This window comes from Oncorhynchus mykiss, chromosome 11 (assembly GCF_057628025.1).
Source record: "Oncorhynchus mykiss isolate SJ-2025 chromosome 11, ASM5762802v1, whole genome shotgun sequence".
NCBI classification, from domain to species: Eukaryota; Metazoa; Chordata; class Actinopteri; order Salmoniformes; family Salmonidae; genus Oncorhynchus; species Oncorhynchus mykiss.
In genome coordinates this window covers 13,285,601-13,302,737 of record NC_143032.1, presented here as the reverse complement: position 1 = coordinate 13,302,737, position 17,137 = coordinate 13,285,601, and the positions used below count along the sequence as shown (strand labels likewise).

The 17,137-nt window shown below is 46.4% G+C and overlaps 1 protein-coding gene across 14 annotated transcripts in view; it reads left to right on the top strand.

Annotated features, from left to right (window-relative positions):
* Positions 1–17,137, top strand: part of LOC110535292 (histone-lysine N-methyltransferase 2C) — a 232,245-nt gene that overhangs the window by 139,198 nt on the left and 75,910 nt on the right. For 8 of the 14 annotated variants that reach the window (XM_090189449.1, XM_036934918.2, XM_090189450.1 and 5 more), the window contains exons 1-2: positions 14,597–15,327; positions 15,540–16,513. In XM_090189449.1, coding sequence (XP_090045575.1) covers positions 15,626–16,513 — 888 coding nt within the window. In that variant the 5' untranslated portion in view covers positions 14,597–15,327; positions 15,540–15,625. Of the gene's footprint in view, positions 1–13,851; positions 15,328–15,539; positions 16,514–17,137 lie in introns of those variants that run through there. The other 6 variants (XM_090189446.1, XM_036934916.2, XM_090189452.1 and 3 more) reach the window with 3 other exon arrangements.

Here is a 17,137-nt window from a genome sequence, read left to right as displayed (position 1 = left end):
AATTCTGGGCCCGGGCCAAAACAGGCTGCAGAGTAGCACAGGGAGAGGAAGAAACCACCCCCCCCCCCCCCCCCCCTCTCTCTCTCTGTTTGTTCCATATGTCTCTCTCTCTCTGTTTGTGCTCTCTAGCGCGTTCTCGCTCTGTCGCTCTTTCTCGCTCTCTTGGTCACGCTCTCGCTCTGTCGCTCTCTTTCCCACCCCATGCCCCTCTCCTCCCCTGCCTCTCTCATCCCCACCCCCTGCCTCTCTCCATCCTGTTCCTGTCACATGTCCTGGCGGGTGCAGACACAACACCACATCAAGCTGTATACACTAGGCTAGACTCCTAGGCCTACATTCATGTTCACTTTTGCAGTCTTTTTCACATGCATACAGTAATATTTAATTTTGTCGACACACACACCATTTACATGTTTACATGTATTGTGCATTTGGAAAGTAGTCGGACCCTGTTTTTTTTTCTCCACATTTCGTTACCTTACAGCCTTATTGTAAAATGGATTAGATAAATGTTTTGCCCTCATCAATCTACACACAATACCCCACAATGACATCACAATACCCCACAATGACATCACAATACCCCACAATGACATCACAATACCCCATAATGACAAAGCAAAAAACAGGTTGTTAGAAATGTTTTCAAATTTAAACTAGAGGTCGACCAATTAACCGGAATGGCCGATTTAGGGCCAATTTCAAGTTTTCATAACAATCAGAAATCTGTATTTTTGTACACCGATTTGGCTGATTTACACCTTTATTTAACTAGGCAAGTCAGTTAAGAACACATTTTTATTTCCAATAACAGCCTAGGAACCGTGGGTTAACTGCCTTGTTCAGGGGCAGAACAACAGATTTTTACCTTGTCGGCTTGGGGATTCAATCTTGAAACCTTACGGTTGACTAGTCCAACGCTCTAACCACCTGCCTTACATTGCACTCCACAAGGAGCCTGCATGTTACGCGAATGCAGTAAGAAGCCAAGGTAAGTAGCATTAAACTCATGCTAGCTAGCATTAAACCTATCTCATAAAAAACAATCAATCAATCATGATCACTAGTTAACTACACATGGTTGATGATATTACTAGTTTATCTAGCGTGTTCTGCGTTGCATATAATCGATGCGGTGCGAAAAAGGACTGTCGTTGCTCCAATGTGTACCTAACCATAAACATCAATTCCTTTCTTAAAATCAATACACAAGTACAGTGCCTTGCGAAAGTATTCGGCCCCCTTGAACTTTGCGACCTTTTGCCACATTTCAGGCTTCAAACATAAAGATATAAAACTGTATTTTTTTGTGAAGAATCAACAACAAGTGGGACACAATCATGAAGTGGAACGACATTTATTGGATATTTCAAACTTTTTTAACAAATCAAAAACTGAAAAATTGGGCGTGCAAAATTATTCAGCCCCTTTCAGTGCAGCAAACTCTCTCCAGAAGTTCAGTGAGGATCTCTGAATGATCCAATGTTCACCTAAATGACTAATGATGATAAATACAATCCACCTGTGTGTAATCAAGTCTCCGTATAAATGCACCTGCACTGTGATAGTCGCAGAGGTCCGTTAAAAGCGCAGAGAGCATCATGAAGAACAAGGAACACACCAGGCAGGTCCGAGATACTGTTGTGAAGAAGTTTAAAGCCGGATTTGGATACAAAAAGATTTCCCAAGCTTTAAACATCCCAAGGAGCACTGTGCAAGCGATAATATTGAAATGGAAGGAGTATCGGACCACTGCAAATCTACCAAGACCTGGCCGTCCCTCTAAACTTTCAGCTCATACAAGGAGAAGACTGATCAGAGAGGCAGCCAAGAGGCCCATGATCACTCTGGATGAACTGCAGAGATCTACAGCTGAGGTGGGAGACTCTGTCCATAGGACAACATTCAGTCGTATATTGCACAAATCTGGCCTTTATGGAAGAGTGGCAAGAAGAAAGCCATTTCTTAAAGATATCCATAAAAAGTGTCGTTTAAAGTTTGCCACAAGCCACCTGGGAGACACACCAAACATGTGGAAGAAGGTGCTCTGGTCAGATGAAACCAAAATTGAACTTTTTGGCAACAATGCAAAACGTTATGTTTGGCGTAAAAGCAACACAGCTGAACACACCATCCCCACTGTCAAACATGGTGGTGGCAGCATCATGGTTTGGGCCTGCTTTTCTTCAGCAGGGACAGGGAAGATGGTTAAAATTGATGGGAAGATGGATGGAGCCAAATACAGGACCATTCTGGCAGAAAACCTGATGGAGTCTGCAAAAGACCTGAGACTGGGACGGAGATTTGTCTTCCAACAAGACAATGATCCAAAACATAAAGCAAAATCTACAATGGAATGGTTCAAAAATAAACATATCCAGGTGTTAGAATGGCCAAGTCAAAGTCCAGACCTGAATCCAATCGAGAATCTGTGGAAAGAACTGAAAACTGCTGTTCACAAATGCTCTCCATCCAACCTCACTGAGCTCGAGCTGTTTTGCAAGGAGGAATGGGAAAAAATGTCAGTCTCTCGATGTGCAAAACTGATAGAGACATACCCCAAGCGACTTACAGCTGTAATCGCAGCAAAAGGTGGCGCTACAAAGTATTAACTTAAGGGGGCTGAATAATTTTGCACGCCCAATTTTTCAGTTTTTGATTTGTTAAAAAAGTTTGAAATATCCAATAAATGTCGTTCCACTTCATGATTGTGTCCCACTTGTTGATTCTTCACAAAAAAATACAGTTTTATATCTTTATGTTTGAAGCCTGAAATGTGGCAAACGGTCGCAAAGTTCAAGGGGGCCGAATACTTTCGCAAGGCACTGTATATATTTTTAACCTGCATATTTAGTTAATATTGCCTGCTAACTTGAATTTTTTTTAACTAGGGAAAATGTGTCACTTCTCTTGCAACAGAGTCAGGGTATATGCAGCAGTTTGAGCCGCCTGGCTCGTTGCAAACTGTGTGAAGACTATTTCTTCCTAACAAAGACAGCCAACTTTGCCAAACGGGGGATGATTTAACAAAAGCACATTTGCGAAAAAGGCACAATTGTTGCACGACTGTACCTAACCATAAACATCAATGCCTTTCTTAAAATCAAGACACAGAAGTATATATTTTTAAACCTGCATATTTAGCTAAAAGAAATCCAGGTTAGCAGTCATTATTAACCAGGTGAAATTGTGTCACTTCTCTTGCGTTCATTGCACGCAGAGTCGGGGTATATACAACAGTTTGGGCCGCCTGGCTCGTTCCGAACTAATTTGCCAGAAATTTACGTAATTATGACATAACATTGAAGGTTCTGCAATGTAACAGGAATATTTAGACTTATGGATGCCACCCATTTGATAAGATACGGAACGGTTCCGTATTTCACTGATAGAATAAACGTTTTGTTTTTCGAAATGATAGTTTCCGGATTCTACCATATTAATGACCAAAGGCTCGTATTTCTGTGTGTTATTATGTTATAATTAAGTCTATGATTTGATATAGAAGTCTGACTGAGCAATGGTAGGCAGCAGCAGGCTCGTACGCATTCATTCAAACAGCACTTTTGTGCGTTTTGGCAGCAGCTCTTCGCAATGCTTCAAGCATTGAGCTGTTTATGACTCCAAGCCTATCAACTCCCGAGATTAGGCTGGTGTAACCGATGTGAAATGGCTAGCTAGTTAGCGGGGTGCGCGCTAATAGCGTTTCAAACGTCACTCGCTCTAAGACTTGGAGTAGTTTTTTCCCTTGCTCTGCATGGGTAATGCTGCCTCGAGGGTGGCTGTCGATGTGTTTCTGGTTCGAGCCCAGGTAGGAGCGAGGAGAGGGACGGAAGCTATACTGTTACACTGGCAATACTAAAGTGCCTATAAGAAGGTATATGAAATACAAAGGGTATAGAGAGAAATAGTCCTATAATTCCTATAATAACTACAACCTAAAGCTTCTTACCTGGGAATATTGAAGACTCATGTTAAAAGGAACCACCAGCTTTCATATGTTCTCATGTTCTGAGCAATGAACTGAAACGTTAGCTTTCTTATATGGACTTTTATTGCACTTTTACTTTCTTCTCCAACACTTTGTTTTTGCATTATTTAAACCAAATTGAACATGTTTCATTATTTATTTGAGGCTAAATTGATTTTGTTGATGTATTATATTAAGTTAAAATAAGTGTTCATTCAGTATTGTTGTAATTGTCATTATTACAAATACATTTTAAAAAATCGTCCGATTAATCGGTATCGGATTTTTTTGTCCTCCAATAATCGGTATCGGCGTTGAAAAATCATAATCGGTCGACCTCTATTTTATACATCAACAGAAATACCTTATTTAAATAAGTATTCAGACCATTTCCTATGAAATTGAGCTCAGGTGCATCCTGTTTCCATATATCATCCTTGAGATGTTTCCACAACTTGATTGGACATGATTTGGAAAGGCACACACCAGTTCTATATAAGGTCCCACAGTTGACCGTGCATGTCAGAGAAAAAATCAAGCCATGAGGTCAAAGGAATTGTCCTCAGAGCTCCGAGACAATATTGTGTCGATGCACAGACCTGGGGAAGGGTACCAAAACATTTCTGCGGCATTGAAGGTCCCCAAGAACACAGTGGCCTCCATCATTCTTAAATGGAAGAAGTTTGCAACCACCAAGTTTCTTCCGAGAGCTGGCTGGCTGCCCGGCCAAACTGAAAAGTTAGGGGAGAACCCCCTTGGTCAGGAAGTTGACCAAGAACCCAGTGGTCACTTTGACAGAGTTCCAGAGTTCCTCTGTGGAGAAGGACAACCATCTCTGCAACACTCCACCAATCAGGCCTTTATGGTAGAGTGGCCAGACGGAAGCCACTCCTCAGTAAAAGGCACATGACAACCCACTTGTCGTTAGACCATGAGAAACAAGATTATCTGGTCTGATGAAACCAAGATTGAACTCTTTGGCCTGAATGCCAAGCGTCATGTCTGGAGGAAACCAGGCACCATCCCTACGGTGGAGCATGGTGGTGGCAACATCATGCTGTGGGGATGTTTTTCAGCGGCAGGGACTGGGAGACTTGTCCTCATCAAGTACAGAGTTCCTTGATGAAAATCTGCTCCAGAGCATTCAGGATTTCAGACTGGGGCGAAAGTTCACCTACCAACAAGACAACGACCCTAAGCACACAGCTAAGACAATGCAGGAGTAGCTTTGGGACAAGTCTCTGAATGTCCTTGAGTGGCCCAGCCAGAGACTGGACTTGAACCTGACCAAACATCTCTGGAGAGACCTGAAAATTGCCATGCAGCGACACTCCCCATCCAACCTGACAGAGCTTGAGAGCATCTGCAGAGATTAATGGGATTAACTCCCCAAATACAGGTGTGCCAAGCTTGTAGTGTCATACCCAAGAAGACTCGAGGCTGTAATCGCTGCCAAAGATGCTTCAACAAAGTACTGAGTAAAGGGTCTGAATACTAATGTAAATCTGATATTCCATTTTAATGTTCTAAAAAAAACTGTTTTTGCTTTGTCATTGCTTTATCGTGTGTTGGTTGATGAGGAGAAAATAACTATTGAATCCATTATAGAATAAGGCTGTAACGTAACAAAATGGGGTCTGAATACTTTCCGAATGCGCTGTACATGCATCCGCAGTTGCTAATGCAGAACTGTGTAACTCATTCTGGCCCACTGACCAATAACACCATTACCTGAGCTTTGCTTTGTGCCTTATCTGACTCTATTACCTAAAATTCCACAAACAGACACACACACCAACTCCACACAACCTCAAACATTCATGGCTGAATAACTCAGTGCAACAGCTTTGCATTGAGGGGGAATACTCCCTTTCTCCATGCTGTCAGGAGAGACATGGCTGTGTATCGATCTGGGGTGTCAGAGGTGGGGGCTGGAGTGTGCTTAGCCAATGAGGTCGGGGATGGGCCCCTCTGGAGTGGGGGTGGTCTTTGACCCCACTGGCTAACCACTTACCTGCTGGTGCCACTGTCTGCCACAGCCCACTGTGGGTTAACCAGACTTTTATTAGTCACCTACACACAAACTATTTATCATCAGTGGCAGAGCTAATGTTCTCTTTGGAGCCCTTTCGTGCATTCCCATCTTGATCTGTCTCGCGTTTTCTGCCTTTCCTCGCACTCTCGCTTTCTTTCTCCTTGGCTCATACTGTCTCGTTCGTTCTCCCTTCCCCCTGCACTCTATTTTTGTGCTGCTTGGAGCGGCGGAGGTAGAAGAGGTGGAAGGTCTCTCCCTAGGCTGAAATCCTGGGACTGCGTGATGGCTAGGAGGTGGGGGAGAGGGGGGAGGTGTCGCTCAGTCAGAGCCGAAGTCTTCTTTTCACACGTTCTGTCTATCCTGTCGGCTCTTTTTTTTTTACTGGTCATCTATCACTCTTTCTTTCTCCAATCCCGTCTCGCTCTATTAGGGCCGGTACGATACAGTATCACGATACTCATTAGTGTCGTGGCTACGAAAAAAATCTACGATGCGGATTTTACAGCCCTAATCTTGGAAACAAACATCATTAGGTTGTCATCCAGTCACAATTATTTGTTTTCCAAGCACTCAATATTTTACATTTGGCACATTTTTGAAAGGGCAAAAGAGTCTGGTGTGCTTCGTATTTTCATTTTTGCCATCGATACTGGTATCGTCACAGCGCTTGTCTCTATCTAGCCAGGGCAGCTGAGGCTATTGTGTGTGTGGCACTGTGTGTGTGTGGCACTGTGTGTGTGTGGCACTGTGTGTGTGTGGCACTGTGTGTGTGTGTGGCACTGTGTGTGTGTGTGGCACTGTGTGTGTGTGTGTGGCACTGTGTGTGTGTGTGGCACTGTGTGTGTGTGTGGCACTGTGTGTGTGTGTGGCACTGTGTGTGTGTGTGTGGCACTGTGTGTGTGTGTGTGGCACTGTGTGTGTGTGTGTGTGGCACTGTGTGTGTGGCACTGTGTGTGGCACTGTGTGTGTGGCACTGTGTGTGGCACTGTGTGTGTGGCACTGTGTGTGGCACTGTGTGTGTGTGTGTGTGTGGCACTGTGTGTGTGTGTGTGTGTGGCACTGTGTGTGGCACTGTGTGTGTGGCACTGTGTGTGTGTGTGTGTGTGGCACTGTGTGTGTGTGTGTGTGTGGCACTGTGTGTGTGTGTGTGTGGCACTGTGTGTGTGTGTGTGTGGCACTGTGTGTGTGTGTGTGTGTGTGTGTGGCACTGTGTGTGTGTGTGTGGCACTGTGTGTGGCACTGTGTGTGGCACTGTGTGTGGCACTGTGTGTGTGTGTGTGGCACTGTGTGTGTGTGTGTGGCACTGTGTGTGTGTGTGTGTGTGTGTGTGGCGCTGTGTGTGGCGCTGTGTGTGGCGCTGTGTGTGGCGCTGTGTGTGTGGCGCTGTGTGTGTGTGTGTGGCGCTGTGTGTGTGTGTGTGGCGCTGTGTGTGTGGCGCTGTGTGTGTGTGTGTGGCGCTGTGTGTGTGTGTGTGTGTGTGTGGCGCTGTGTGTGTGTGGCGCTGTGTGTGTGTGTGTGTGTGTGGCGCTGTGTGTGTGTGTGTGTGTGGCGCTGTGTGTGTGGCGCTGTGTGTGTGTGGCACTCTGTGATTGGAACTTCAGCAACACAGTTTTTTTTGTTTACCCTCCAGACAATGGGATCTCTTGCCTCAATGTCAAGGGTCTGATTCAAGCAAAAACCTTTCGTTGCAGGCTGCGTCCCAAACTACACCCGGTTTCCTATGTAGGGCAATACTTTTGACCAGGGTCCATAGGGACTATGGTCAAAAGTAGTGCACTATTTGGGACACAGCCTGCTTGTCAACCGAGGCAAGTTCAGACTGCTCCCGTTACATTACAGTTACTACATCGTTCTAGTGGTCGTCGTGTCTGTAGCTACCAGAAATACAATGCAGAAGTACTGTCTTGTATGAGGCCTATTAAAAGGAAAATTCTTACCGAAGGTGAAACTTGATTGTGAACTGTACTAAGTACACAACGTGTCACTGTCAACAATATGATTGAGGAAACAATGTGAAGAGTCTAGTATAGATAGATAGTCTATAGATAATCATATATAGGTGCTCTTTCTATAATATAATATAATGATATATGCCATTTAGCAGACCCTTGTTCAAGTCATACATGCATTTTCCTATGGGAGGTCCCAGCGGGACTCAAACCCATACTCTTCATTATTCTCTATGAGAAACTAACAGCCCAGCAGCATAATAGGAGTATGGGTGGAGAACTGAAGTGTGAAGGGAATCCAGCCTTGTCTGGCTGTTCTGTGGTGGTGTTGAGATGTTCTTGCTGCAGTACGGCTCTCTTGGGGGAGGGGGGGGAGGAGACATCTCAGGAGACAGTGGCGGTTCTGCCGCAAGTTAAAAATAGCTGCCCGGGCTCAGCCAATGGGATGCTCTGGCCTCGTCACCCCCCCCCCCCCCCTCCCATCTGTGCTAGTCGAGCGTGAACGGCGGGCATCTATTCACCACGGCAGCAGCAGCAAAGAGACAGAGATGGAGAGACGCTGGTGTATTTACCACTGGAGAGGATTAAAACAGCCACTCCTCTTGTCTCCATATATCCTTTTCTGATGCATCTCCTCCTACCTCTACAATGACACAGACTATAAGCATATTATCATCTGAATGCATACATTTATCCCCCCCCAAAGGACAGAGTTTTGATTGGATGGATAATTGAGGCTCTATAAATCCATCATATTGGCATGTCAGTATTTAGCAGGTGTGCTTTCTTCCCAATGACATTCCCATGTAAGTCTAATCAAGAGGCTCAGCTTGTCTTCCCTGTGTGTTCACTATGCCCTTAACGGATCCCTGATCATACTGAGTGCATTCCCAACCATTGATGTCATCAACGGGGGTCCCCTGATTTCTTCTGGGCGGTCACCAAACTGTGATCGCTAAAGCTACGAGTTCCCACTCGTCTGATTGGTCGATAGGAGAGGGGGGGTAATTTGTCTCAAGTCATTTTTGGTGAACCTCCCAGTGAGATGTGGTACTGTAGTACTAGAGTTCAAGGTGGGTCCCCAGGCCTTATAACTCAGTTACACATTGAACTTTGCACACTCTGACTCCCCCACTGGTGTAGTCTCACACCCATCCATTTCATTCCATTTAGTTTGCTAAGAGTTTCATTGCAGGCCAAACACAATGGGTTTGTTAACTCTTTCTCTTGCTCGCTCTCTCTCTCGCACTCTAATCTCTCACCTGATTTGCTGGGACTGTTATGTTCTGCCTGAAACCATTGCCTCGGCGTTCTAATGAGAGCGGGGGTCTTCTAAACAGGGGTTGTCATGGGGACGCCTTTCTGTGTGGGTTTGACTGCATGTGCTGATCCTCCAATGTGAGGAGGGGAAGAAGAAAAAGAGGGAAGCATGGACGCAAGGAGCGAGAGGCAGAAATGGAGGGTGGAGACCTTTTTCAGACCAGCTCCCAGGGTAATGTGAATGGTAGTTGCAGGGAAAATGAACTAGGATGTAGTGTTTGTTAATATTTTAAGAAAATGAAAAGGGCACTTCTCCCCAATAGCCTATTTTTGCATTGGAACATAGGCTTAGATACAGTGAATACTAAAGAGTCTTGAAATGAAGCTTACCATATTATTATTCCTGCATTTCACACATATTTTTCTTATTGGAAAACAATTATCATGCCCTGAGGTCTTTCTATAGTAGATGGAGTGGATGTGAATACTAGAATGTAAGCTGATATCACTGCTATTGAGTGATTCCTCATGAGACCAGGACAGAAAAATACCATGATGTTTTGGATTTTCACTAAATGTAATCCATAGAATGGTCCTTTGGAGGAAGGATTGTTGTATTTTAAAGCATAATTGAGAATTAATTCATATAATTTTGAATATTTGTGACATTTTGGACTTAACCAGGCCTTCTTTAACCTCTTAACCCCCCAACTTTTTTCAATTTCTGCCTGAAGACATACCCAAATCTATCTGTCTGTAGCTCAGGCTCAGAACCAAGGATATGCATATTCTTGATTTCATTTGAAAGAAAACACTCTGAAGTTTGTGTAAATGTGAATTGAATGTAGGAGAATATAACACAATAGATCTGGTTTAGAGAATACAATGAAAAAAACATACATTTTTTTATTTTTTATTGTTGTATCATCTTTAAAATGAACAAGACAAAACAAACATTCAGATAGGAAGATGGGGACAATTTCAGTGAAAAACATAAGAGGGCAACAGTACTTGTGCAAAGTTTCAGAATAATAACTTCCAAAATGAGTGTGTTACATGACATTTATCATGTACCCAAGTGGCCAAATTGGTGAAGTTATACATTTTGAATGGAATAACTATATACAAAATACCAAAATGCTATTCTAACACACACACCCCAAAAATGGAGAAAAAACATGAAAAATATATATATACATTTACAAAATAACACTTTCAATATTTGGAAGACCCTCAGTCCTCTACACAATATTGTGCTGCTGATGCCAGGTGCCATAGCAGTCTCTTTCTGCTGTAAAGCAGAGGGTCACCAAGCATGTGGTGCAGGTGATGGGGGACTTCATTTTGAAAGAACACAGCGACGCCTCCATGCTGTGCCCTTTTGGCCCTGAGGCACATCCATGCCTGAAGAAATACATTTGGGAAGATGAACACCACTTGTGGCAGGAGCTGGATGAACCAGCTTCAGTGGGGGATGGACACCTTGGCACTGGGGGCTCCCATTCGGAGTAAGTGTCACTGTGAAAGACAATGTTCAGTTAGAATAGTTTCACATATGAGCCCTATATCAACAGGCATAATAAACAGATGTATATAGAGTACAGGGAACATACGGTTGAATATATTATTATAGACCAGCTAGGTCTACTGTCTTTATTATATTACAACAGACCAGCTGTATCTACTGTCTCCATTTCACTTTGGCCATTGCTGTGGGCCTGCCCTCCCCGCAACAGCCTCAAATAGGCTATTTCATGTGGGGGTGGGGTGGGGCGGCAGACACACGGATCTCACATTTCATTACATTACATTTTTATATATTGCTACTAAAATGTAAAAAAATTGCATAATATTTTTATATTATTAATTTCAAACAACGGCATTAGCATACATTACAACAGCAATCTCTGTCTCACTTTCCCGATCAATTTCTTCTAAAATTGTGTGTACATCTGTATATCTAGACTTAAATTTAGCTTTCCCTGACCTAGTCGCCACACTGATTGATATATAAACAGCTGAAGATGCGCTTTACCAAAACAACGCTGTGCGTAACATGTGTTGCTCCTTCCGGTATGAAACTTCAATGGTGAATGACCCTCTTTACGCCGGAGTTTACTACATCGGTTGGTCTTCCAACACATAAACATTACATATTGCCGTTTACCTCAGCTCATTGGCTATCTACCCAGCTAGATTTCAAGACGATCAGTGGTCATTGGGTTAAAATACAGTCAATCAACGAAACAGCGGTCATATCATTGGTGCACAATGATGTCATTACTTGTTGTCGTCAAATCGGTTTCTTTCTGTCAATACGTCCCGCGAAATGACCCATCACGTTTGGTTGTGTTACAAACAAACCAGTTGATTGCAATGAAACCAAACATGACTGGAAAAGTCACGTTTATTGTGTGTATTTACTCCGAATGTGTCGTCGAAAATGGAATGAGACGGAATTCACGACACAAGCGGTTCACAAAATGTTTCGTGTTAGGCTATAAACAAGGCTATTTAACAATGAGCACTGGGATTGCAAACAGAGGAAGATCGTCAAAGGTAAACAATCAATTTTATTGCAGTTTGTGATTTTGTTACGCCTGTGCTGGTTGAAATAGTTGTTTTTTTATTGGGCTCTATCCTCAGATAATCGCATCGTATTCTTTCGCAGTAAATCCTTTAAAAAAAATCTGACAACGCAGTTGGATTAGCAAGACTCTAGGCTTTCGAAACATGTGAGACACTTGTATTTTCATGAATGTTTAATATGACTATTTATGTAGCGATCACCGTATGTTGTCGAATTTCATCCCGCTAACGGGTTCGGTGCGCAGAGAGGTTAAAGTGGAACTGACCGTGTTTGAACTACTTTGCACATATAAAACAAAATCACTGAAGCGGGAGACTCATATCTCCCTCACTAACTTTGAGCAGCTCACAGATCACTGCACCTGTACATAGCCCATCCAACTACCTCATCACCCTACTGTTATTTAAAAAAAAATAAAAAATGTTTTTGCTCCTTTGCACCCCAGTATCTCTACTTGCACCCCAGTATCTCTACTTGCACATTCATCTTCAGCACATCTATTACTCCAGTGTTTAATTGCTAAATTGTAATTATTTTGCCACTATGGCCTATTTATTGCCTTACGTATGTTGCCTCATTTCCACACGCTGTATATAGACTTTTTCTATTGTGTTATTTGACTGTATGTTTGTTTATTCCATGTGTAACTCTGTTATTTGTGTCGCACTGCTTTGCTTTATCTTGGCTAGGTAGCAGTTGTAAATGAGAACATGCCTACCTTGTTAAATAAAGGTGTTCTCAACTAGCCTACCTGGTTAAATAAAGGTGTTCCCAACCAGCCTACCTGGTTAAACTTTTGACTGGTACTGTATACTTTCAATATTCATGTTTATATTTTTCAATATTCAAATGTTAATATCTTTTTTGTTTTCATTGAAATTAAAATACTTCTGGTATTACAGAGCAAGTGGTAAAGCTTCATATGACACCACTGCTTTCTTTGTCGCACTTACAGATGGAACATTATGGAGTCTTAAAGATGTACTATGCAGAAATCGCTCTGCCATTTTCTGGTTGCTAAAATTCTAATAGTTCACATCATTTCAGATTGTGACAAAACATGCAAGTATAGTGTAGATAATCATTGTACCATATAAACTACTGTGGGATGTATTTTCAGCTGTTTGAAGTTTGTGTACAAAACCAAAGGTAAAAGACGAGAACTCATTTTTAAAATGGGAAGCTTACAAATAGCACACACAGAACATGTCTTCCGCTTCTTTGACTTGCATTCAATGAGAGGGACAGATCTATAACATTTCTATGTGAATTTTGTTGGATCGCCCAAAAAGTTACACATAGCAGCCATAAAGGAGGCCTGGGTAAGGCCAAAATGTGCCATTTTTCAACTTAAATTATTTATCAATTATGCTTTTAGATACAAATATATGCCAACAATCCTTCATCCAAAGGACCATTCTATGGATTAAATTTAGTGAAAATCTGAAATCTTTTTTTTTTTTTTGCCCTGGTTTCTTGAGGAATCACTCAATAGCAGTGGTATCGGCTTACGTTCTAGTATTCACATCCTCTCCATCCACTATAGAAACACCTCAGGGCATGTTTATGGAGAGAACACTAGGTATTGAGTTATTAAAGCAGCTGGGTTTTGGCTTTGGAATGTGGTGGTGAGTTGAAGTGAGAATACCTGGGAGGAAGATGTTCCCTAATTAACTCGAAATTAGAGCCTAATTGGAAGGGCTGTGAATTGTTCTGCTTGGATGGTGTCAGTGTGTGACTCACTAGAGAACCACAGGAGTTGAGCGGGGCCTCAGTTCCCCATTGTTCCCCCCGTTCCTTTGACGGTGGCCAAACCATTTTGGAAATAAATACAATTTGTCTCTTTGTCACAGGGCCAGGTGTCCTACGGGACCAAACTGAGCTCACATTTATCCATATCCTCTTGATTACTCTACTGCATCAAGGACAAATGTTTTGTTGTTATTATTTTTTTGTTGTTGTGAGAATTGGTTGGAAGCCTATTATTTTTTTGTTACAAACAGCTGTCAATTAAGGCATGACTTTGCTTTTATTTCCTGTCTTCCAGATGTCTTCATGGCTGTGGTGGAGGTGGTACTGCCGCTTTTGGAAGAGGCGTGCCCTAGCCCTCGGCTGGAGCAAGGGGCGTGCCCTAGCCCTCGGCTGGAGCAAGGGGCGTGCCCTAGCCCTCGGCTGGAGCAAGGGGCGTGCCCTAGCCCTCGGCTGGAGCAAGGGGCGTGCCCTAGCCCTCGGCTGGAGCAAGGGGCGTGCCCTAGCCCTCGGCTGGAGCAAGGGGCGTGCCCTAGCCCTCGGCTGGAGCAAGGGGCGTGCCCTAGCCCTCGGCTGGAGCAAGGGGCGTGCCCTAGCCCTCGGCTGGAGCAAGGGGCGTGCCCTAGCCCTCGGCTGGAGCAAGGGGCGTGCCCTAGCCCTCGGCTGGAGCAAGGGGCGTGCCCTAGCCCTCGGCTGGAGCAAGGGGCGTGCCCTAGCCCTCGGCTGGAGCAAGGGGCGTGCCCTAGCCCTCGGCTGGAGCAAGGGGCGTGCCCTAGCCCTCGGCTGGAGCAAGGGGCGTGCCCTAGCCCTCGGCTGCAGCAAGGGGCGTGCCCTAGCCCTCGGCTGGAGCAAGGGGCGTGCCCTAGCCCTCGGCTGGAGGAAGGGGCGTGCCCTAGCCCTCGGCTGGAGCAAGGGGCGTGCCCTAGCCCTCGGCTGGAGCAAGGGGCGTGCCCTGGCCCTCGGCTGGAGCAAGGGGCGTGCCCTGGCCCTCGGCTGGAGCAAGGGTCGTGCCCTGGCCCTCGGCTGGAGCAAGGGGCGTGCCCTGGCCCTCGGCTGGAGCAAGGGGCGTGCCCTGGCCCTCGGCTGGAGCAAGGGGCGTGCCCTGGCCCTCGGCTGGAGCAAGGGGCGTGCCCTGGCCCTCGGCTGGAGCAAGGGGCGTGCCCTGGCCCTCGGCTGGAGCAAGGGGCGTGCCCTGGCCCTCGGCTGGAGCAAGGGGCGTGCCCTGGCCCTCGGCTGGAGCAAGGGGCGTGCCCTGGCCCTCGGCTGGAGCAAGGGGCGTGCCCTGGCCCTCGGCTGGAGCAAGGGGCGTGCCCTGGCCCTCGGCTGGAGCAAGGGGCGTGCCCAGGCCCTCGGCGGGAGGAAGGGGCGTGCCCAGGCCCTCTGCGGGAGGAAGGGGCGTGCCCAGGCCCTCTGCGGGAGGAAGGGGCGTGCCCTGGCCCTCTGCGGGAGGAAGGGGAGTGCCCTGGCCCTCTGCGGGAGGAAGGGGCGGGCCCTGGCCCTCTGCGGGAGGAAGGGGCGGGCCCTGGCCCTCTGCGGGAGGAAGGGGCGGGCCCTAGCCCTCTGCGGGAAGAAGGGGCGGGCCCTAGCCCTCTGCGGGAGGAAGGGGCGGACCCTAGCCCTCTGCGGGAGGAAGGGGCGGGCCCTAGCCCTCTGCGGGAGGAAGGGGCGGGCCCTAGCCCTCGGCGGGAGGAAGGGGCGGGCCCTAGCCCTCGGCGGGAGGAAGGGGCGGGCCCTAGCCCTCTAAAGGAGCAGGAGCCCAAAGAGTCTTCCTCAGGTACAGTATAGAAAACCATGCTGTAGGCTTTAAAATCACAATAACGTCCCAGTATAATTTCACCCAACCACTTAGATAAGATCGTCTCCGCCCTCTTGTTGTGGGTGTCACTTTTGAAAAAGAAACACAGCTTCGATTCAGTTAAACATGCTATTTGATTCAGGATGATAAACAAGCTTGAGCTCTTATTTAATTGGCTTTCTCCGTTCCAGGTGCTGAACCTGCGCAGGAGATCCAGGTGACCGTTACCCTGACGGAGGGCCCTGAGTCTCCCCAGAGGTCTGGAACTCTAGTGGGCATGTCACCGCTCGCCTCCCAGAGTCCCGCAGCACCCAGGGCCGACGACGACCAACAGGAACTGGAAATATCGGACTCTCCAGAAGCGGCAAAAAGGGTGGCGCTTGAAGAGGCGTTGCCCCACAATGCACAGGAGACCAAATCGGAGGATTCCACAACCACTTTTACTCCGCCCACCAAAGAAATATCCCATGAGCCTTTGGAGGAGACCACCGAGGAGCCCCCTGTAGAGGAGGAGAAGACTATGGAAGTAGCACCTGTGGAAATGACATCTTCAGATTTGGAACAGGCTGTTGAGGAGAATGTTCTGGAACCTATGCAGGAGGAGCAGGGTGCAGTTGTGGAAAAGGAGGTTGTGCAGAAGTTGCAGAAGGAGTTAGAGGACGAGGGGGAGGATTTGCCTCCAATTGTTTTAGATGAGGGCGAGGTGTTGCCTTCAAATGTATTGCCAGTTGAAGAGGATACAATCAGAGAAAAGGAGCTTAGTCCCATGGCTGAACTTCCTGAATGGAAGAGCACGGTAGACATGGATACCACGGTAGAAATGGATACTACCCCTGCCAGCGACTGCAGCTTCTCGGACTTCGGCTCTCCGAGGGGAGAGAGCAAAGCCCCCAAGGCCTCCCCTGGATTGTCTCCCAAGCTCTCGTTTGGGCTGGCCCCATCCCCCTTCTCTACAGAGGCCTCCCCTCCTAGGAAAGCCAGCCCACCCCAGGTTCAGGTCCAAATCCAGGCCCAGGCTTCGCCTCAGGTCCAGCCCTATCCTGGATACAGTTCTAGTGTGCCTCCCACCAACACAACCTTTATTCCCCTCACCCCCAAGATTGGAATGGGGAAGCCTGCCATCTCCAAGAGGAAGTTCTCCCCAGGGAAGCCAAGGGTGAAGCAGGTAAGGCTGTTTATCTGTTTGTTACTGTCTGTGGGTCCTTACAGAAAAGTTTCTTCACCAAAAATGTACCGGAAAGGTTAAAGCTCTTGAAGGTCTGTAGCTCCTCTCCCAGGCCTATATAGTTTCAGCAAGGTCTGTATCTCTTCTGCCAGACCTTTAACTCTTCTAGCAGCTATTCACTTCTTCTACCAAGTCTGTAGCTTTTCTGTAGTCTATTCCAGTCTGTAGCCATTCTACCAAGCCTGTAGCAGCTCTTTGAGTAGGCCTGTAGCAGCTCTTTGAGCAGGCCTGTAGCAGCTCTTTGAGCAGGCCTGTAGCAGCTCTTTGAACAGGCCTGTAGCAGCTATTTGAACAGGCCTGTAGCAGCTCTTTGAACAGGCCTGTAGCAGCTCTTTGAGCAGGCCTGTAGCAGCTCTTTGAGCAGGCCTGTAGCAGCTCTTTGAACAGGCCTGTAGCAGCTCTTTGAACAGGCCTGTAGCAGCTATTTGAACAGGCCTGTAGCAGCTCTTTGAACAGGCCTGTAGCAGCTCTTTGAGCAGGCCTGTAGCAGCTCTTTGAACAGGCCTGTAGCAGCTCTTTGAACAGGCCTGTAGCAGCTCTTTGAACAGGCCTGTAGCAGCTCTT